The sequence below is a fragment of the Chiloscyllium plagiosum genome, unplaced genomic scaffold (genome assembly GCF_037043375.1).
Source record: "Chiloscyllium plagiosum isolate Xiang-an unplaced genomic scaffold, Cpla_swu_hap1 HiC_scaffold_4, whole genome shotgun sequence".
NCBI lineage: Eukaryota > Metazoa > Chordata > Chondrichthyes > Orectolobiformes > Hemiscylliidae > Chiloscyllium > Chiloscyllium plagiosum.
Genome location: NW_028270142.1, coordinates 24,545,012 through 24,568,116, shown reverse-complemented (window position 1 = coordinate 24,568,116; position 23,105 = coordinate 24,545,012). Strand labels below are relative to the sequence as shown.

Genomic DNA, 23,105 nt, shown 5'->3' with positions numbered 1-23,105 from the left:
CTTGTGACATCAAGAATTTATCAATCTCTGCCTTGAAGACATTTAGCGTCCCAACCTCCACTGCACTCCGCGGCAATGAATTCCACAGGCCCACCACTCTCTGGCTGAAGAAATGCCTCCGTATTTCTGTTCTGAGTTTACCCCCCCTAATTCTAAGGCTGTGTCCATGGGTCCTAGACTCCTCGCCTAACGGAAACAATTTCCTAGCATCCACCCTTTCCAAACGAGGCAATTCAATCATGCAGTAAGCTTCTAAATGAATTGACCTCTATGTATTGAAATTTGCCATTGGAATTATATACAGGACCATTGAGATCTAGAATCGCACAGTAGCCACTGAGAGGGAATTCCATTTGTGGTCTTTGCACACTCTCTATTTTTTCATCCGTATCCACTGCCTGGAAATACCTTGGCATAAAAGTCTGCTTTCCAGCAGTAAAGATGCCCATTAGTGAACCTCTAAAAGAGATTCTTCCTCTTTTGATTGAGGATCTGAGGTAGAAATGCAAAAAATATTTAAGGAGGTTCATTGGGTATGAAGCCACATATGTCAAGATTAGAGTGGTGCTGAAAAAGCACAGCAGGTCAGACAGCATCCAAGGAGCAGGAAAATTGACGTTTCATCAGGAATGAGGCCATTTGATTTTAACCCTATGAAGCCACATATGGCCTAGAGGAAACCTTGTTCCATGTTTATGCTATTTACTTTCATTTGCAGCTCCTGTTTTATTATTTAAAGAGGTTGTCATTAGTTCTTTTGTAGTTGCACTTCAGCCCCACATTCTGAGCTCAGGGGTTATGCTGACTAAAGGACCAGGTTTGTTCCTGGGCCCAGCTAATGTGGCCATTAACAGGTTCAGGCAGCGGGCGTTTGTGAGGACAGACATGCACATTTTGTTGTCTCACTCCATTTAAACAATAGTTGTCCTTTTGATACTTGGTATATATAATATGGAGTTGGGAAGTCATGTTGTGGCTGTACAGGACATCAGTTGGAATATTGCATGCAATTCTGGTCTCACTACGATAGGAAGGACGTTGTAACACTTGAAAAGGTTCAGGAACAACTTACAAGGATGTTGTCAGGATTGGAGGTTTTGAGCTATAGGGAGAGTCGGAATAGGCTGGGGTTATTTTCTGTCGAGTATCAGAGGCTGAGGGATTACCTTATACAAGTTTATAAAATCATGAGGAGAATAGATAGGGTGAATAGCCGAGGGTTTTCCCCAGGGTAGGGGAGTCCAAAATTGGAGGTCATAGATGTAAGGTAAGAGGGGAAAGATTTAAAAGGGATCTAAGGGGCAACTTTTTAATGCAGAGGGTGATGCATGTGTGGGATGAGCTGCCAGAGGAAGTGGTGGAGGCTGGTACAATTACAACATTTAAAAGGCATCTGGATGGCTATATAATTAGGAAAGGGTTTGGAGGGACATTGGCCAAAAGCTAGATTGGGTTAGGATATCTGGTCAAGCATGGACAAGTTGGACCGAAGGGATTGTTGCCATACTGTATATTTCCATAATTCTATGACTGTACTGCCTACCAAAGTGCATGATCTCTCACTTTCCTGCATTAAAGTTCATCTGCGGTGTTTTTTCCCACTCACTCAACCTATCTATAACCCCTTAAAGATTCCTAAAGTCAACAGCACAACAATGCCCATTCATTCATTCTGGTAGTGTCAGCAAATTTGGCTATGTTGCTCTCTGTCCCCTCTTCCAAGTCATTAACATAATAGTAGCTATTGAAGCTGAGGATGAATCATTGTGGCACTTCTCTCGTCACATCTTCACAACCTGTAAAAGCCCATATTACCTTCTTCTGTTCTTTAATCCAGACTCTTAATATCTGTGATAGTCCTTTGGTCATTGCACTAGCAGCACAAGAGGGGTCAGAAGACAGATAATCAGAGGATCTGACATTAGGGAGTGCAAGCCCTCTCACACAAAAAAAAACGAGCTGAACTCCAGAGCCTGAAGACTCAAGTCTGTAGAGAAAGTTGCTCAATTTGCATTACTCTCATACTAAGGTGCTGAGGCCTGTCTTAAAGGACCGAGGCAGGTGGAAGGAATCCAAGCAAAGCCCAATGCCATTCTTAATGTTAATATTCCAGATTATTAAATGATATGTGGAATCAACTGGAATGGGGCAAGGAACCACTTGGGTGGCATGATGGCTCAGTAGTTAGCACTACTGCCTCACAGCACCAGGGGACTCAGGTTTGATTTCCCCCTTGGGTGACTGTCTGTGTGGAGTTTGCACATTCTCCCTGTGTCTGCGTGGGTTTCCATCAGATGCTCTGGTTTCTTCCCACAGTCCAAAAATGTGCAGGTTAGATAGATTAGCCATAGGAAATACAGAGTATGGGAATGGCCCTGGGTCGGATGCTCTTTGGAAGGTTGGTATGGACCATTTGGGCTGAATGGCCTGTTTCCACACTGTTGGGATTCTAATTGGAAGCACACTAGCTTTCGGAGCGACGTTCCTTCATCAGGAGCGTCGCTCCGAAAGCTAGTGTGCTTCCAATTAAACCTGTTGGACTACAACCTGGTGTTGTGTGATTTTTAACTTTGTACACCCCAGTCCAACACCGGCATCTCCAAATCGGGATTCTAATGCTTGTATCTGTTTTCTTGTCACTTTTGCTTGCATCTGTTTTCTTTGTAAGGCTCCTAGAGAAGCAATTGAAACTGAGTAGATGTCTATCACTGTGATTTTTGGGGCAAAGAATCAGAGTTGTAAAAACCTAAGCCTAAGCTAACCTTACCCTTTGTGCCTTAATCACTTTCTGTTCAATCTGATCTATTCTGTATTCATCATAAGGACATGTTCAAGAATGCACAGAGGCCATAAGAAATATAAGGGTTCCAAATAGCATATTGATTTTACACAATTCAATCTAAACCAGAGTTACCTCAAACACACAAAAAAGCAAAAGAACTACAGATACTGGAAATCAAAAACACAAACAGAAATTGCTGGAAGAACTCATCAGGTCTGGCAGCATTTGTGGAGAGAAAACAACATTAACGTTTCAGGTCCAGTGGCCAAACTTCAGAACTGAAGACTCTTCGGACCCTTCTGCAGAATTATTTCACTTTTGCCCTCAGTGTTAGATTACCACAATATTTACTTGGCTGAGTAAATGTTCATTGTTTGGTAACTTATTGAGAAAGGGATTGAAAGCAGCTTGTATTTTGCACCCTTGGTAAGTATATGATACCATTAATATATTGTTGAATTCCATGCTTGACACTCCATTTTGTAATTCCTCAATCTTGTCAAAGTTATCCATTAAAGTCCATGTTTACCTTCTTCATTGACTGTTCTATGGGTTTTTTTCCGCAAAATGACCAACTTTAATCTTTTCTGTTTTCTTCACAGAGCATTGAAAGTCTTCCCCTTGCTGAAAATTTATTCCAAAAAGTTGTTATAAAATTTTAAAATTGTAAGAGATGATAGAGAAGGTAATCACTAGGATGCCTGATTTGGACAGGAAACTAATTAAAGCTCTGACATTCCTCCATAACATGAAGTCTTAATTTGCTTTCTGCCCTCCTCCAGGCATGCTTTGCATAATACAGTAGATTCAGGAAGTTGATTGAGGGCACTAATGAAAATAATTCCCTCTGGTTCATTCATTAATTACAGTTCTGAATATCTTCCCGCTACCTGAGGCATAATAATGTTGAATAAATGATTAGAAGTTCAGAACCTATTCTGCATTTATTTTTAAATAAGTGTCTCCAGCTTTCCATATGTAGTCCATTGAGCCTTAAATGCCACTTTGTAATCTCATTTTCTGACTCTCCGTTTGGAATTTTAAAACAGTGTTGTAATATTTCTTGATAAAATTTGCTGCAACATTTGCCACGTTTCAGAACAAACAGTTGACCAACATAATGTTTTACTGATGTTGCATTAAATTTGATTGTCATTACAATGTCAATAGTTAAAATGTGTTATTTTAGATCATTTGTTCACGTTCATTTCTTTGTGCATGGTAGGACAGGATTTTTTTCATTGACAGCTCAGCTTTCTGACGTTGAGACCAAATCCAGCTAGAATTTTGAGGAATTAGCCAGCTAATGCCGAAGACTGTACTCACAATCTAATTAAGGACAATGGACAGACTCTCAAAGCTGGAAGGCAATTGCATGAAAGTAACTACCCCTTGCCTCTGCTGGTAAGAGAAAAAGAGGGCACCTCCAAGTCAAGTTGGCATAGTCTTACCAGATCATGTGGCTGATGTCTCATTTGTCAGAGACAACTGGTGATTTAATCTGAGGGGTACCATACCTCGTGTGAGAAGAGAGGATGAGAGGATAATCCTTCATGGCAACATTAACCAGTGATGAGAATTGAGCCCACGCTGTTGGCTTCACACTACTTCATAACCCAACCATCCAACCAACTGAGCTAAGCCAACCACCCCCATCTTGAGAAGTCTGTTGAACATTAGGTGTAAACCTGAGGAATGAAATGGCTCCAACTGCCAGACTGCCATTGTGGAGAGAATTAGTGTCTGCGCGTGGCCTGCAGGGATGATTGTATTCAGGTGGCTGCAAGGGGAGCCTCAAAGTGATCTTGGAGCTCTGCACTCCATCTCATGTTCTGTCCCAACCTGATGCCCGGAGGCTTGTTCCAGGTATTTGCCTGCTTCCTAATGGCACAGTAGGGCTTGCAGGCCAACTGGAAAATAATGGGCCAATTTAGGCTATAGGGCAGGAAGTGAATGGAAAATTCTAGGCAACCTCTGAATAATAGCCTTAATTGATTTGTTAGCTGCATTAATAAGTTGCCTCTGCCTACTTTCTCCCTTGCTACCTGCTTTGAGCACCACCATGCTGCCAATGATTCCTTCTTAACTTATCAATCAAACTGATAGAATGAAGTCATAGGACAAAATAATTTTAATATTGAACCTTTCTAACAAAATAGAATTAAAAGCTTGGCAATTGAGAAGGTTCTGCATGGAGTGAATGTCTATGACACTTATGCAGAATCAGGATACCTGTAATCAAAGAATATGGGTGAAATTTTAAAGTGGGAGACTGAATCAAGACATAGGTCAAGATATTGTCTCAGCATACTCCAGCATTTTATGAACTATTGGAAAATATAGTGAGCAAACACCACAATTCAAACAGAGAGTAGTGGTAAAGGGATGGTTGTCAGACTGGCAGAAGGTTTGTTTTCTTCAAGGGATGCTATCAGATATTGCTTTTCTGATTCATGTTAGTGGCCTGGACTTGGGTATATTGGGCATGAAATCAAAATTTCCTGATGAGATAACACTCACAAAAGTACAAAAGAGTGAGGAAGATTGGAGTAAGCTTCAGGAGATAATATGGTAAGTATTGAAATGGGTAGCCACGAAGTAAATTTGGAAAAATGTATAGTGCAGAATTTACATTATGAGGTGATACAAAATAATGGTATAAATTTAAATGGAATTTATAAACAAAGTTTACATACACAACTCTTTCAAGGTGACAAAGAATGTTAAGATATTGTGAAGTGCGTAGTGAACATTGGCCATAATGGTACCTGGGATGTAGAATTTCAGGTACACAGGGAGAGTATAGAAGCTAGTATTGTTCTTGAGAGAGCAGAGAAATTCTGAAAAGGTGTTCAAAACTGCAAGGGTTTTTGATAAATGAGGAGTAATGGGTTGTTAACTAAAGAGTGAAAATTTAAAAGGCAAAAGATTTAGAGAAGGCATGAGAAGAACTTTTATAATGTAAGTTGTTATGATGTGGGAATGCTGTTTGAAAGTTTGGTGGAAGCAGATTCAATTGTAATGCTCAAAAGTAAATTTGGCCACATACCGTCAGGGAAAAAAAGAATTGTAGGCATCTGAACAAACAACAACCAGGACTCCTTCAAACAGCTGGCTTAATGATCAACTTTTGTGAAATAAAATTGTATGATTCTGTGAAATTACTTACTTTGTAATGTTTTAAAATAGAAAATAACAATTTGCATTTTGCATACTTTCCCTTTTGTGCATCCACACTTTCCCCTCTCAAATTTAGAATATTTCAAACTTTCCAACTTCTGATCTAGAGTCATCATGGTTTGAAACATTAATTCTTGTTACTTTCCACAGAGGCTGTTTGACCTGCTGAATATTCTTGATATTTTCTGTTTTTATTCAATACATTTTATATCTATCACAACTGTGAACTACGAGAATCATCAAATATGCCAGATGCAACTTTAACATTATTGAGCAAACAGAAATGCCTTTTGCTAGGTGAAGCAGCATTACTCCTGTTTAAATATCAAACTGCATTCCCAACATGCCAGCCCTCTTGTGTATGGAAGACATCGATCTTACATTTTAGACAGTCCACAGTGCAATTTGAATTCCATCCACTTTACTGAGGCAGGTAGTTCTAAGCTTAATGAGAAGTTCAGTGGCTGTCGACTGATCGGTCCAGACCTAGGAGTGAATTTATCATGTCAGGATGGGTGGCATGCTGCGTAAGTAGCAGCTTAAAACAGCTGAAACTGTCAGCGCGTTGGGAAGCTGGCAAGAGATGATTGCTTTTCGCAGTTATTAATAACAGAATTTTAGAAATACTGGTCGAGGGTTTTTTACCCCCATTACAAACTGTACCCTCCAAATGTCCACAAAGAGCAAATGGCTTGCTATTACCCTTGTATTTTGCTGAATTGTCTTTGCTTTTAACAGCCTGAATCAAAGGATGGATTGCATTTCCATTTTGATTATAATGATAGTGACTGTGACACAGTGCTATATTCTGGCATGGAGACCACTCTAAAGAGACATCTGTCTAATAGAGATGGAGTAGCACAATTTACAGTAATTCTCAAACCAATTTGATGGGCGTAATTCCTATGCATAATTGGGCTTGAGAGGTTTGTATGGGCTTGAAGGGACTGCTCACAATACATCTATTTTTGAGGAAAAGAAAAACACCTGACAATTTAAGATTTGCAGTAATTCTTTTTGACTTATTATAGCACAGTTTTCCCACAGAAAAGTATGATCATTGTAAATATTTTTGAATCACTTGTGGTAATGTTAGGAAATACCGAGGTTATGATTACAATTGAAATATAGTTGTCCTGTGATGTTTTTGTGGATTTTAACCATTTTCCCCCTGCTTACTGCTGAAAAGATCCAAAGGACTTCAATTTTTCACTTAGATATTGATTTTCTTTTTATTTCTCTTTTGTAGCACTATGTGGTGGTGATGTTCGAGGACCCACTGGTACTATTTTATCACCTGGTTATCCTGACTTTTATCCAAATTCATTAAATTGTACATGGACTGTGGAGGTTTCCCATGGTAAAGGTAATGAACTGCATCTGCGAGATTGTTACTTGTTTTTGCTTATAATCTGTCTAATCATATTCAAGTCATGTAGTCAATTTTGAGTTGAAAGAAGTCAGAAAATTATTTGTGATGAAACAAGTCAACGACAATCTGGTCCTATCTGGAACAAATCAGCACAACACTGGCTTCAATGAAGAGAGTTTACATTTTAATTGTAGTCCATGGAAAAAGGAGTATTTTAGCAGAATTATTCATTGAATTCGCTTCTGCTTGATCGAGATTTTGTGAAAATTGGGAGGTTTGAGGCATTGAATAGAACTGCATGGTAGAGTGGAACTGGAAAGTAGCCCAGAGTCCAGGAAGTAAATAAATGAGAACAATCAAAAAAATCTGACCAACTGATTCTCTCCCTTGATATCTGTGATGAGAGACAATACCTTTTTGCTGAGTGAAGCAGCATTACTCTTAAACATCAACCATTAAACATTCCAAACATGCCAGCCCTCTTATTGATTCTACAATATTTTTGACAATCCTCAGTGGGATTAGAATTGTTTCTGCTTTACTTTGGCAGGTGGTGCTAAAGTTAAATAGAAATTTACTGATTGTCTAAATTTAAGGGGTGAATTTTATTCTTTCAGTATGGGTAGATTGCTGTTATAAGCAAGAGATCTAAACAGCTGAAACATTCAGCGCATTTGCTTTCACTTTTAATCCAAGCACATTCTCCAGCACGTAAGTACAATTCCTTAATAATGAAGCCAGTGAGGATGAGTTGAACTAAGTTGCACAGGCTGGTTTCTCACAAGGTCAAAGAGACATAGATTGTACACACAAGGCAATGGTTATGCCCCCAGATCGCCCAGGAGACTTCATTAACTGAAAAGGTTTCCACTCCATCAATGTTCAACTCAAATGTAATCTACCAATGATAATTGTTTGTGCATATTACCCAGCAAACTGAGTGAAATGTTTATCCTGCATTAATGAAGTTTCACATGAATGTTCAAACCTCAAAGTAGGAAGCATGGACAGTTCTTTGAGGAGGGCTGAAGCCAAGGAACACACTGACTCATGCTCAAGAAAGCTACAACAAAAGTCACATGAGTACATGAAATTATTGAGTGAGCATTTGTGTTACTAAATTTGTGGTTCAGATACCCAGTCAGATCTGAAGCACACTTCAGTATGCACCCAGTGGAAATTTCCTGAAGGTTCAGGTCTTCTGCACCTTGCACAGCACTCGTGACAACAAAGACTGGAGCTCCAGGAGGGGGAAGATAATAAACACACGCTGCATCTTCAGAGAAGGTGGAGGAAACGTATGTGTACTTGCCAAGGATGTCTAGGCCAGATTGATTTACGCATGTTTCAGTTAATCTGTTTACTATAATCTGGCATTCAGTTCTGGACCCATGACCTGGGCAGGTATTCTCCAGAATTTCAAAGAATGTGAAGTAATCAAATTGAATCAATAAAATACTTCAATGAATAGGGTAGATTCAGGTAAAATGTTTTCCCTGGCTGTGGAGTCTAGAACCAGGGTATGCAAGTTCAAAATAAGGCAGAAAACACTTTGTTATGAGGTGAGAAATTTAAAAAATTTAGATGGTTGTGAATCTTTGGAATTCACTACCAGAGAGATGTGAAAGTTTAGCAATTGAGCATGTTTAAAGTTCAGATCGACAGATTTCTAAGAACAATATAAATGCAAAATGGGGACAGTAAGAGGATAAAAGACATTGAAGTACATGATCAGCCATGATTGCATTGAATAATGAAGCAAGGTCAAAGGACTGTTAGGCATATTCTTCTCCTTATGTTTCTATCAATAAAATCAGGGGGCAACATTTTATTGCATTTCTGTCTCTTATTGTGAACATAATCACGTCATTGACACTAATAGTGGTCAACTCAGAAATCCTTTTTTTGTTTAGGATTCATGCTTAGGATTCTTGTGGACCGTGGTGAATTTGGAGACCTGAATTTTTTTTTGTCAAATGTAGTTACTAAAAGGATTGAGACTTTTTTTTTTAAAGATAATTCTTGGACATGACAATTGTCATACTTCTGGAGGTGCTGGATTTACTAGAATTAGTTTGTCTTAATTTTAGATTAACTGGAAATCACCTACCTAGGATTTATGACTTTAATTTGAATATCTCTATTCAAAGTGATATTCAGTTGCTGAAACAGAGAAGATACCTAGCTCGATGTCTGCTTTTCTGTAAAAAAATCTTTCTAGAGAGTCCTGTGAGAAGCCTGTACAAATGGTGTGGTGGTTAATTATGAAAAATTCCTCTCAATTCTTGATGACTCTGGAACAACATTTTTGAAGATGTCAGTAAAAACTGCTTGTGTTTAGTGACATCTATCATGTAATTATGAGCATGTGTGCTAGGTTGCTCATTAAGAGTCATCTTGAACACATTCTGTCTAACCATTTTGGTCTTCAAGAACTAATCATTGTTTGACTAAAGACTTTTTTTCAAAACTAATCTCTGCAGAGAAAGTTCTTTATTTTGTTATTTTAATTGATCTGTATTGTTGGGTTTATTTAGAATGTTAAATATTTTTACTTTGTTATTTAAAATGTGTATTAAGCAGCTTGACATTTTTGCTGAATAAATAATGTGATCACAATATATCAAAAAATGTTTTTTTTTTGTCTTCCCAATCCAACATTGATAAGTTAAATAATTGGTCATATTGGAAACAGGATAAAAAAGATTAAACTTTTGTTATGACTAGAAGGACTAGCGAGAGACTGCCTTCCTCCCATTTCAATTGTAACAAGATGCAGATAGTTCCATTTGCTCAGAGGAAAGTGCTGAGCAAACACAGACATGAAAAAGGGATTCTAAAACATTATAGATGTCCAGTGATTTGTGTTCACACAGATCTTTTGTGAAGGGAAGTTATCAATCTTTGGTCACTGTGGTGTTGCACAATTCAAGCAGCGGGAGTTAAATTCAACTAGCTCTGTCACTGCAGCCCCACACAGATGACAGGAAGCATAAAGCATGAAACAACTGAAGTGCCAGTACCCCTCACAGTGATGCAGGCTTATCCATTGTTCATCACAAACACTGATAATGGACCTTATGGATCCCAGGAACATCCCAATTGATTATGCAGCCATCCAACAGCATGACTCCTTCAGCAAGGAAAATACATAACGGTTCGACATAACAACAGATAAGGGGCATATATCTGGCAAAATACAAAAACATGGACACCATGAGCATTGAGGAACTGAGTATATAACAAATCACTATGTTGCATTTTATCATCCTTATTTTCTCCTAACATATAAATGAAATATAATAAAACTATTTAATTAAACAGCTCATTTTGCCTGCACTGGACCTTTGAAATAGCTATCTAATTAGTCCAATCTATTGATATTTCTCCATAATCCTGCACATGTTTACTTTTCAAAGCAACATTTATTTCCCTTTAAACAGTACTATTGGACCTGTTCTCATTATCCCTTTTTGGGCAGTGTATTCTAAATCAGAGCAGCTTGGAGCGTAAAATAGAATTTTCATCTCTTTAGTTCTTTTGCCAATCATCTTAATAAGTCCTTTGTAAACCAATACCCCTGCCAATGGAAATAATTTTTCCTCAATTACTTATTCAAAATCTTGACAATTTGTAACATCTCCCTGAATTGTCCTGTTAACCTTTTCTGATTCAATGAGAATAATTTTGTCTTCTGGTATTTCACTACATAACTGAATTCTCTCAACTTTGATATCATTTAAATCAATTAACTGTGTACTCTTTCTGCATCCTTCACATTGTTCCTAAAACATCATCAGAACTGGATGAAGCACCACGGCTGAAGCCTAATAAGTGATTTGTAGAGACTTGTTACAGCTTTCTTGTTATTGTTGCAGTGCCTTCATTTCTAAATCCCCTGACTGTCATTTTTTGTTTCTTTATAGCAATTTCCAATTGCCCTGTGACATTTAAAAATCTGTTTGTTGCAACCTCTTTAAAGTTTCAGTTACAGTTCTAGGTCAGATACTCATTTCTAATTTTCAATGTGCTTAATTAGTGAAATCAATTGACTTTTTACCCCTGATATTTTATCAGAATTTCTAATTGTTGTCTTTGTGCATTAGGCAGACTAAGATCACTGATAAGACCAGTGAGCCTGACCTCGGTGTGGGCAAGTTGTTGGAGGAGAATCCTGAGGGACAGGATGTACATGTATTTGGAAAGAAAAGGACTGATTAGAGATAGTCAACATGGCTTTGTGCATGGGAAATTATGTCTCACAAACTTGACTGAATTTTTTGAAGAAGTAACAAAGAGGATTGATGATGGCAGAGCAGTAGATGTGATCTATATGGACTTCAGTAAGGCATTCAACACGGTTCCCCATGGGAGACTGATTAGCAAGGTTAGATCTCATTGAATACAGGGAGAACTAGGCATTTGGATATAGAACTGGCTCAAAGGTAGAAGATAGAGGGTGGTGGTGGAGGGTTGTTTTTCAGACTGGAGGCCTGTGACCAGTGGAGTGCCACAAGGATCGGTGCTGGGTCGTATACTTTTCATCATTTACATAAATGATTTTGATGCGAGCATAAGAGGTACAGTTAGTAAGTTTGCAGATGACACCAAAATTGGAGATATAGTGGACAGCAAAGAGGGTTACCTCAGATTACAATAGGATCTTGACCAGATGGGCCAATGGGCTGAGAAGTGGCAGATGGAGTTTAATTCAGATAAATGCGAGGTGCTGCATTTTTGGGAAAGCAAATCTTAGCAGGACTTATACACTTAATGGTAAGGACCTAGGGAGTGTTGCTGAGCAAAGAGACCTTGGAGTGCAGGTTCATTGCTCCTTGAAAGTGGAGTTAGAGGTAGATAGGATAGTGAAGAAGGTGTTTGGTATACTTTCTTTTTTTGGTCAGAGTATTGAGTACAGGAGTTGGGAGATCATGTTGCGGCTGTACAGGACATTGGTTAGGCCACTGTTGGAATATTACATGCAATTCTGGTCTTCTTCCTACTGGAAAGATGTTGTGAAATTTGAAAGGGTTCAGAAAAGATTTACAAGGATGTTGCCAGAGTTGGAGGATTTGAGCTATAGGGAGAGGCTGAACAGGCTGGGGCTGTTCTCCCTGGAGCGACAGATGTTGAGGGGTATCCTTATAGAGGTTTACAAAATTATGAGGGGCATGAATAGGGTAAATAGGCAAAGTCTTGTCCCTGGCGTCAGGGAGTCCAGAACTAGAGGGCATAGGTTTAGGGTGAGAGGGGAAAGATATAAAAGAGACCTAAGGGGTAACTTTTTCACACAGAGGGTGGTACGGGTATGGAATGAGGAAGTGGTGGAGGCTGGTACAATTGTAACATTTAAGAGGCATCTGGATGAGTATATGAATAGGAAGAGTTTGGAGGAATATGGGCCGGGTGCTGGCAGGTGGAACTAGATTGGGTTGGGATATCTGGTTTGTAGGGACGGGTTGGACTGAAGGGTCTGTTTCCATGCTGTATATCTCTATGACTCTATAATTGACACACTGCTTCTGTGTCCGTATTAATTTACAACTTTAGTATTGGGTACAGTTTTCTCTGGGAGGAATTTTTTATTTTGAATTCTGTGAAGGTCATGCTCATTAATGAACATGTGAGAACTAATGTGCTTTTCTACATGCCATCAATGGGCAGCAGGTAATTAAAATATAGGAGAAGGTCAATGAAAGGTCCATGGGTGATGTTAAAAGTAACTATGTGGAAGGCGATAAGAAAACACTTTTACAAATGATCCTCTGACAATGATTTGTTAGATTAGAATAAAACCATAACCCACCCAACTAGTCAATAGAGGAAATGCTTTGGAGGACTAATGTAAAAGGTAAAGTCATTGTATTCCCCTTGGACCAGAGAGCTGCTCTCTCCTTAAACAGGGATAATGGTTGGACCTGAAGATCTCCATATCTCAATTGAATGGCAAAGTTGAGACCTTCATTCTGTCTCAGCCTAGTACAGGAATTGTTGGCATTACACTGTATCACAATCCAACCGACTGAGCTAACTAACTAACTAACTAACTAACCGACTGAGCATCAAATGGTGGAATCTTGTTAAGGTGGCAATTGCTTCACCTGCATAAGGCACCCGCATTGCCTCTTCTCCGTATAATCCTGTCAAACTACACACCCTGTCAAGGAGTTGTGAGTCCAGCTACAGGCTTCCACTTGGAATCAAGACCCCGGGAAGGAAGCCTCAGCTTCCGAGAGCTGTCAGCCAATGAGAGACTTTCAGCTGCTTCACTCAGTAGTGCTACAGAGAAGGCTATAGATGCTGCAGGAGAAACAGCCACAGGAGTCCCAGGATCACAGGGATAACTAGGTCACAAGGAAATAATGTGGGCGGAAGGGGATGGTTGTTTCTAAAGAAGAGGTGAGGCTGTGCTAGATTAGGTTAGTTTAGACTTCCTACAGTGTGGAAACAAGCCCTTCGGCCCAACTAGTCGACACCAACCCTCCGAAGAGTAACCCACCCAAACCCATTCCCCATATTTACCACTGACAAATGCACCTAACTCTATGGGCAATTTAGCATTGTTAGCAAGGGCATGGGCTGCCTCACAATGTACCCCATCCCTTGTTTCCTCTTTTACTCAAGTGATGATCCTTATCCCGTGGAGGTGATGAATTATTTGGCTGGTGCTTGTGCTGTGCATGTTGTACTGCAATAGTCCACTTGTGGGTGTGTTAATGGCTCAGGGTTGGGGGTGTTGGTGAAACGATGCTCTCCAGTGGTGAATAATTACCTACATCGGCCTTGAATTGAAAGCAGAGAGGCAAAGGTTGACCATGGGATTTCTGCCTAGGGCATAACCCTAGTGGGGTTGGGAAGGTTGTGTGGCTCATGTATAGCAAGATACTGCTTAACTACATGCCCCCCTACTTCCAAGCTTGTCACCAGAGGAATTCCACCTAAAGGTTGCCAAGAATCAGTAAATAAGTCACACAAATAAGTAACTTTGTGCTTACAATAAGAGCCATCCAGTGTAAGGAGCAAATGTGGAAATCTGATTGGAGGATTATAAAGTTGTAATGCCAAGAACATTGCCTTGGCATCAATGAAATATAATAATGTGCATAGGAATCCCTTAAAATATTCTTTTAATGACCGTTCTAATATATTTCTCGCACTGAACCTTTGAGCATTCATCAGGGAGTGATCCAAGAGGATGATCGTGAGTCCTCAGAGGAAGACAATATGGCTGTGGGTGCCTCATACAAGACTCATGCAGACAATACATCACCACAGACACTCTCACTATGGTGGAACAGTCCAGGCAAATGGTTTGGATTTTTATCTGGTGACTGACAAGATAGTGAACTAGAATGGATTGTGGAGGAAGTGAGAGTGGTGGAGAGTTTGCCTTGGTGATATGATCCAAGTTGTGATCTGGATGGAAATGCTGTTATTTCGGAGTTGTTGAAAAAGATAGGAGCTTCTAGAGCCATGACAGAGATGCTAAAGAGGAAATGTGGAAGTGAAGATTTGTCTCAAAGCACTTCAAATTCTCATTCGAAAACAGAAATTGCTGCAGAAACTCAGCAGGTCTGACAGCATCTGCGGAGAGAAAAGAAAAACCCTGCTTCAAAACTGGACATGAGGCATTGACGCTGCTTTCTCTCCACAGACCTGCTGAGTTTTTCCAACAGTTTCTGTTTTTGTTTCTGGCTTCCAGCATTCACACTTCTTTGTTTTCTTTTCAAATTCTCATGCACTATCCTGTGTCATCAGAACTAATGTTTCCTTGAGGCATAGCATCAAGAAGGTGCTGCATAAGCTGTACACAAGCTGCCCCAAAGAAATATTGAAAGATATTGTACATTGACATGAGCAAGTAGGACACAAGAAGTAATTCACACCATCTGCCTATTGTCCAGACAGTCAATGCTCCCGCCTTGGAGAAAGTGGAGCAGTCTTTACTGCACCCTCATGGATTTCAAAACTCAGAGTGCTGGCAGTTAAATCCCCATGTCTCTGCCAAACCTACATAGAAGTGCTGTGAAGAAGATGCTACGTAGGACCAATGGTAGACTGCTCATTTCTATTTTTGACTGTGCTGTGTTTGACAACTACTAATAAAGCACAGCCACAAGATCCATTTTGTCCCGGGTCTTGTTACATTAGGTTGCACAAGTCTGTCACCAACTGACATTCCACACTGAGCCGCCTCAAGAATTAATGTTCCTGCATGTTGAGGAAGCTTGTGCCCTCGCTGACTAGCTTCTTACCATCTACCCATCTCTGCTTAAAAACAAGCCCTGTCACTGTGGAGTTACAGGTACCGTAGCACAGACCCATTGATGTTGTTGCTACTGTTAATAGTACTGCTGGCTACCTTCATCCTTGTTTCAGATCGAGTCTAACATGACCGAAGTATTACGTAACAGGAATTTACAGGTACTCAGCTAGTTAGTTCAGCAACTCATTTATTCCAGTTTCAGAAGCCTTTGAATTAGGGGCCATAAAAAGAGACCTTCTTCAGTTCTGGTGGGGAGTCATCAGACTCGGACCATTAATTCTGTTTTCTCCCACAGATATTGCCAGGCCTGCTGAGTTTCTCCAGCAATTTCTGTTTGTTTTATTTTGAATGTCTATTGATGTTCTTTGTACGGACTTCCAGAAAGCATTTGCTAAAGTCCCACCTGAGACACTATTAACTAATGTTCTGGACTCGTTCCTGATGAAGGGCTTTTGCTCGAAACGTCGACTTTACTGCTCCTCGGATGCTGTCTGAACCGCTGTGCTTTTCCAGCACCACTAATCCAGAATCTGGTTTCCAGCATCTCCAGTCATTGTTTTTACCACTATTAACTAATGTACAAGCCCATGGAATTGAGGACAATTTCCTGACATGGCTCAGAATTTGGTTGAGTGGCAGGCAACAGAAAATAGGGATCATGGAATGATCCTTACATTGGCAGGATGTGACCAGTGGTGTCTGACAAGGATCTGTGATTGGCACTCAATTATTACTAGCATTTATCAGCTGCTTGGATAATGGCATCAGAAGGTCATATATCCAAATTTACTGATGAAACCAACTTAGGCAGCAGATGATAGCATAAAATTACAAAGAGATATTATAGAATAAGTAAATGGGCAAAACTGTAGCTGTTGGAGGTTAATGCAAGTAAGTGTGAGGTTTTCAATTTTGGAATGAAAAATGATATAATGGTGTACTTTCAGGATAGTATGAAGTTAAATACAATAGATGTCCAAAAAGACTTGGGTCTTGAGGTGCGTAGATCTTGAAAATATCATATGTGCAGAAAGCTAACATCCAGATGACTGAAGTGCAAGGATTAGATTAGATTAGATTAGATTACTTACAGTGTGGAAACAGGCCCTTCGGCCCAACAAGTCCATACCGTCCCGCCGAAGCGCAACCCACCCATACCCCTACATTTACCCTTTACCTAACACTACGGGCAATTTAGCATGGCCAATTCACCTGACCTGCACATCTTTGGACTGTGGGAGGAAACCGGAGCACCCGGAGGAAACCCACGCAGACACGGGGAGAACGTGCAAACTCCACACAGTCAGTCGCCTGAGTCGGGATGTAGAAGTTATTCTATAGTTTTACAAAACCCTGGTTAAACTCCACTTGGTGTATTGAGAGAAGATCTGGGCACTACACCTTAGCAAGGATATGTTGGCTTAGGAGACAGTACAGCATTGTTTACAAGAATGATAATGCAACTTCAGGGGTTAAGTAATGAGGAGAAATTATACAAGTTTTACTTAATTGTCTAGAATTTAGAAAGGTCAAAGTCTTAAAAATATTCACAGGAAAAGACAGGTTTAATAAATATAAACTATTTCCACAGGTTGGGGATTTTAGAACTGAAAGCATAGTTTGGAGCCGTCTTTGACAAATGGTAGTAGATGCTCGATCAGTTGTTAATTTTAAATCCAAGACCGATAATGTTTTCATTAAGCAAAGATATTAAGGGATGTGGATATTTTGAGTTAGGATACAGATCAACCGTGAGCTCGATGAATGGTGGAACAGGCTGAAGGGGTGACATAGCCTACTCCTGTGTCTATGTTCCTAATTGGCACGAGTGCTGGGCTAATAGATCAACGTTCCAAAGTGCAGATCAGATGTACAAGCCTCAGCTGTGTAGAAATTGTATTAAAATTTTAAATGTGTATTCTAGAAGCAGTTATTATAATTCTAAAAGTGAGCTTTCAGCACAAGTACTGGGGGACAAAAAAAGTCATTCACACAAGATAGGATAACAGCTGTGAGGTGTCAGTGCTTGTTGACATATATCCCTATCATGTCTTCATCTCCTTATTAGTTGTTTTCCCTAGTGTGCACAAGGAAACCTAGGAAGCCAGTGGGTCATAGTTAAATTGCACAAACCATGTGAATGTCACACTAATTGTATGATTAACATATTGAAATTGATAACGCAGCTGACCCAGGGGTGTTTGCTTGTGATGTTGATTTTGACCATTTGGAGGAAGCTTTCTGACCTGTTTTCAATTTTCCAGGACCTAATCTCCCCACCTACACCCAAAACCACATGTTTTCTTACATGAACATACTGTGAACCCCACCCCCACTCCCCAACCCCACACCTATAATTTTGAATGAGACACATTTCATTGTTCCTATACTGTGATTATTTCACTCTCATAGGTTTGAGCATGTGGATTAGAAGAGTGGAATATTGAAGCATCGCTTATTTGGTATTAAAGAAATTGTGTGGAAGAGGGAAACTGAAATGAGATAAAGGCTGGAGAATATAATTTGAATACAATGTACATGATTACTATCTCACAGGGGACCAGATAGATATTACTGTTTTGATGACAAATTATTATATGACAGGTGTCTCAAAGGAGAAGAAAGTTATCATGATCAAATATTCTTACACCTTGTCTCAAGGAATAAATGTTTTCAAATCTAACTTTTGTAGATTAACTTTCAAAAGCATAATTCAGACCTTATTAGTTTGTGCTTTCTATTTAGTTTTCGTTGCTGGAGAACGGAATTATTTAGATTCTTTTTCAAAGTTGTACCTGTTTCTCCCAAAACTATTAGTTTTAAAAATATTCCTGTGTATCTCCTTACTAATTCATCAGTGTCAAGTATCTCATCAGTAAGTGACCATTAAACAAATATTGGTTACTCACGTCTTAGTTTTTAGGGTATGAGCTGCTTCTGCAGATGGCTAATTCAAATATATTGCTCTGCGCATTTTAATAAATTAATTGCTGAACTATTTTCTAAATCCAGTGTTGTACCAGATTCTGGAGAAGGAGTTCTAAAAAAGAGTAACCTTCATGTGAGGAATCCTTAGTTTGAAGGAAGATCTATTAAAAAAAGAAAATGTATCAGTGATTCATGCCTGACTGTAAGCCGTTAATGAGGCTGGAATGGAATGTGATTTTTTAACTCATTCTATTTTATTTTTTTTCACAGGTGTACAATTCACCTTTCACACTTTTCATCTCGAGGATCATCATGACTACTTTCTAATCACAGAGAATGGCAGCTTTACTCAGCCATTAGCACGGTTGACTGGCTCAGACCTGCTCGCACCAATTAACGCTGGTCTCTATGGAAATTTCAAGGCTCAGTTACGTTTCATTTCAGACTTTTCAATATCATACGAAGGATTTAATATTACATTTTCAGGTAAGAACACAGGCATATGCAATACTAATTGATAAAGAAAAGAAGTTTGAGTGTGAAGGTGATCAATCTTAGCTTTAACACAGAGGAGAAATATATTGTAGATCAGAAATTAAAATAGGAAATACTGAAACGTAGTTAAAGTAGCTAATCTCTTGACCTTTACCAATTTCTCTTTTCAACCTTTTGATTATATTTGGGCTTATTCATTCAATTCTGATGAAAGGCTTGACCTGAATAACAAAACATCTCAATTCCACCTCCAAAATGTCAGACATTTCCAGCATTCTCGACTGATAGTCACAGAGTCATAGAGATGTATAGCATGGAAGCAGACCCTTCGGTCCAACACGTCCATGCCGACCAGAAATCCCAACCCAATCTAGTCCCACCTGCCAGCACCCAGCCCATATCCCTCCAAACCCTTCCTATTCATATACCCATCCAGCTGCCTTTTAAATGTTGCAATTGTACTAACTCCTCTGGTAGCTCATTCCACACATGCACCAACCTCTGCTTGAAGATGTTGTCCCATACGTCTCTTTTATATCTTTCCCCTCTCACCCTAAACCTATGCCTCTAGTTCTGGACTCCCCCACCCCAGGGAAAAGACCTTGTCTATTTACCCTGACCATGCCCCTCATGATTTTATAAATGCCTATAAGGTCACCCCTCAGTCTCTGACACTCCAGGGAAAACAGCCCCAGCCTACTCAACCTCTCCCTATAGCTCAAATCCTCCAACGCTGACAACATCCTTGTTTAATTAAACTAAATAGTCTAGCTGAAACTTCATCTTGCTTTCTTCTTTAGGTCTATTTTTTTGGTTAGAAATGCTTCTTTACACATCTCTGTGATAATATTGGCAGAGTACAACTTGGAACCTTGTGAAGACCCAGGAAATCCTACATTTGGCAAACGAATAGGAACATCATTTGGAATTGGTGATTCTCTAACATTTTCCTGTATTCCTGGTTACCGTCTGGAAGGTGCATCCCAGATCACATGTCTTGGAGGTGGCCGTCGTGTGTGGAGTGCACCTCTGCCAAGGTGTGTGGGTACGTGGTCAGCTGCTTTTGTTTGCTTGTACGTGTAGTTATTGTTGGAGTTGGAATTAATGGCATGCAAATAATAATGAATCATTTAGTCACAGCAATGTTCGTATTGGCTTTGGTGCAATAGATATTATTGGTATTCGAGCAAAATGAAATTATATCTCCATTCATTATTGCCTTTGGTTTTAAAATAATTAACAACCTTAGCAATCTATATGACCTGCAGGAGTATATCATTGTATGAGTGAATAAGTACTTTCAATACCATAACCCCTCCCTAACTCGAGAATACAATTTTTCCCCATTAGTGAAATAATGTTCTGGAAACAAAATCTTTAGTCATAGTGCCTCATTATTCTCCCTTCTTTAATTAATTGTTATTCAATATTCAATGATATGATAATGCTTAAATGAAAATTTATTATATTTGGATAAATAACAGTCAAACACCAGACAACATAGGCTGTTTAAAAAATCTTAATATAGAAAATTTAAGGATAACTTTGCAATCTGTGAATTTCCAGAAAGTACACAATTATATCATTTTTCATTCCAAAATTGAAAACTTAACACTTACTTATGTTTCCTGTTGGTAAAAATGAATCATTAACCAGCTATTATATTGATAGTACTGCAATCTTATATTTTCATTCAAGTACAGTATTAAGGACCCAGAATAGCACAAGCACAAGTCTTGTCTGAGAAAAAAAATCCTTTCTGACTAGAGAGTAACATTCTACTTATTTCGAAAGAAAAACGTTATGTTTGGTTTTTAGTTTAATTATAAAAACAAAACGATTGGAAACTGCAATTAACCATTTTGTATAAATATCCATTTAAGAAAAAAATTCAATTTTAATTTCACTTTTTGTTATTACTAACCTGAAGACAGTGCAAGTTATTGGAACAGAACAAGAGCAATGAGATATTTTGTCAAAACGTCTTTATTCATACATGATCCAGAGTAGCTAGCACAACGAAGCTCCATACAAGTATGTCTAGATGTCAGCTGTGGCTCACCCCTATATCAGAAGATGATGGGTCAATTTCCAGTCCTGTGCTTGAGAACAGAAATCAAGGTTGATGTTTCAGTGCAACATAGAGGAGGCATTGCAATGTTCTAGATATTATCTTTTGGATAAGACTTTAAACTAAGACTATATCTGCCTGGATAACACAGATTAATGTATCATACTATATGACACTGTTTTGAAGAAGGGCAGAATAATTATCCCCAGTATCCTGCTCAGTGTTTATCCCTCAAGCATCATCACTAAAAAATAACAGAACATCTAATTATTATCACCATGCTATTTCATCCTTAAACTGTTTGCAGAATATGAATGTTTGTCTCTGCTGACAAATCAAAAACAAAAACAAGATAGATTCCTTGATGGTATTATGCAAGTGAAATGCTTCTATTATTAGTTCGGTTAGTACTTGGAACTATGACATTATTGTATTTATGCAGACTTGACTGAAAGAGGGACAGGGCTGGCAGCTGAATGTCCCAAAATTGAGATGCTTCAGGTGTGATAGAAGGGGTGGGGGAGTTGCATTACTGGCAAAGGAGTATCTCTGAGGGAGCTTACATCAGAGGACTCATGCAGCGAGGCAGTATGAGTATAACTCAGGAATAGGAAAGGTGAAATCACAATGTTGGGGATATAATACAGGCCTCCTAAAAGGAGATAGAGGAGAGAATATGGAGACAGATTTTGGAAAGATGTGAACACAGCTGGATTGTGGTGGGTGATTTTTACTACCTCTATATTGACTGTGACTCACTTCGTACTGGAGGCTTGGATGGGGCAGAATTTGTAAAGACCATTTAGCAGGGTTTCTTGACACAAAATGTAAATAATCCAACCAGGAAGAGGTTATACTGGAACTGGTTTTAGGAAATGAGCTTGGCCAATAGAGTAAGTTTCAGTGGGAGAGCATTTTGGGAGTATTGACAGTAATAAATGAGTATTAAGATACTCATGGATAGAGATAACAGCAATCCTTGGGTGAAGGTGTTAAACTGGGGAAAAGTGAACTACAACAATATTAGTCAGGAACTGGAGAATGTTGATTGGAGGTGGCAGTTTAAGGCTAAATCCACATCAGAAATGTGGGAGTATTTCAAACAGCAGTTGATGAGAGTTCAGAAGTGTGAGAATGAAGGACAGGTATGGCAAATTACATGAACCTTGGATGAACAGAGATGTTATGACCTTGTTAAAAAAGAAAATGGAAGTATATGCAATGTCTAGGAAAGTGGGAACTTACAAAGCCCTTGAAGCATATAGGGAAAGTAGGAAAGAACTTAAACAAGGAATTAGGAGGGATAAAATGGGTCATGAAAAGTAATCAGGAAACAGGATTAAGGAGAATCTCAAGGATTCTTATACGCATATAAAAAGCAAGAGGGCAATCAGGGATGGGGTTGACCACTCAAGGACAAAAGAGCAGATCTTTGTGTGGAGCTAGAAGAAGTTGGTGAAGTCCTAAATGAATACTTTGTGTCAGTATTCACCAAAGAGAAAGGATTGGTGGGAGATAATCTCAGGGAAGGGAGACTCAAATTTCTAAACCAAGTTACTATTAAAAAGGAAAAGATGTTGTGCATTGTAAAAAAGAAGCAGGTAGCTAAGTCCTGGGTTCCTGGTGGGATCTCTCCCAGAATATTGAGGGAGGCAAGAGAACAAATTGCTGGAGCATTGACAGACATCTTTGTAGCGTCTATAGACACAGGTGAGGTCCCAAAGGAATGGACAGTAGCCATTCATAAAAAGAATAACGGGGATAATCCAGGAAATTGCAGCTCTGTGAACCTCACATCAGTGTGGAGAAATTATTGAAAAAGATTCACGGGGATGAGATCTAAGTGCAGTTAAATGCAAATTTTCTTATTAATGATAGACAACATGGTTTTATGTGAGTGAGGTCATGCCTCACTAATGTAATTCAGTGTTTTGAGGAGGTGACAAAGAGGTTTGAGGGAAATACGATTGATGTTATCTATGTGGACTTCAGTAAAGCCTTTGACAAGGTC

General features: G+C 39.2%; 1 protein-coding gene across 3 annotated transcripts in view; it reads left to right on the top strand.

The window, feature by feature from the left end:
* The window catches only part of csmd3b (CUB and Sushi multiple domains 3b), a 1,935,846-nt gene that overhangs the window by 1,504,345 nt on the left and 408,396 nt on the right, over positions 1–23,105 (top strand). For 2 of the 3 annotated variants that reach the window (XM_087986040.1, XM_087986039.1), the window contains 3 exons: positions 7,212–7,328; positions 18,799–19,014; positions 19,880–20,068. In XM_087986040.1, coding sequence (XP_087842166.1) covers positions 7,212–7,328; positions 18,799–19,014; positions 19,880–20,068 — 522 coding nt within the window. The remainder of the gene's footprint in view (positions 1–7,211; positions 7,329–18,798; positions 19,015–19,879; positions 20,069–23,105) is intronic. The other variant, XM_087986041.1, reaches the window with a different exon arrangement.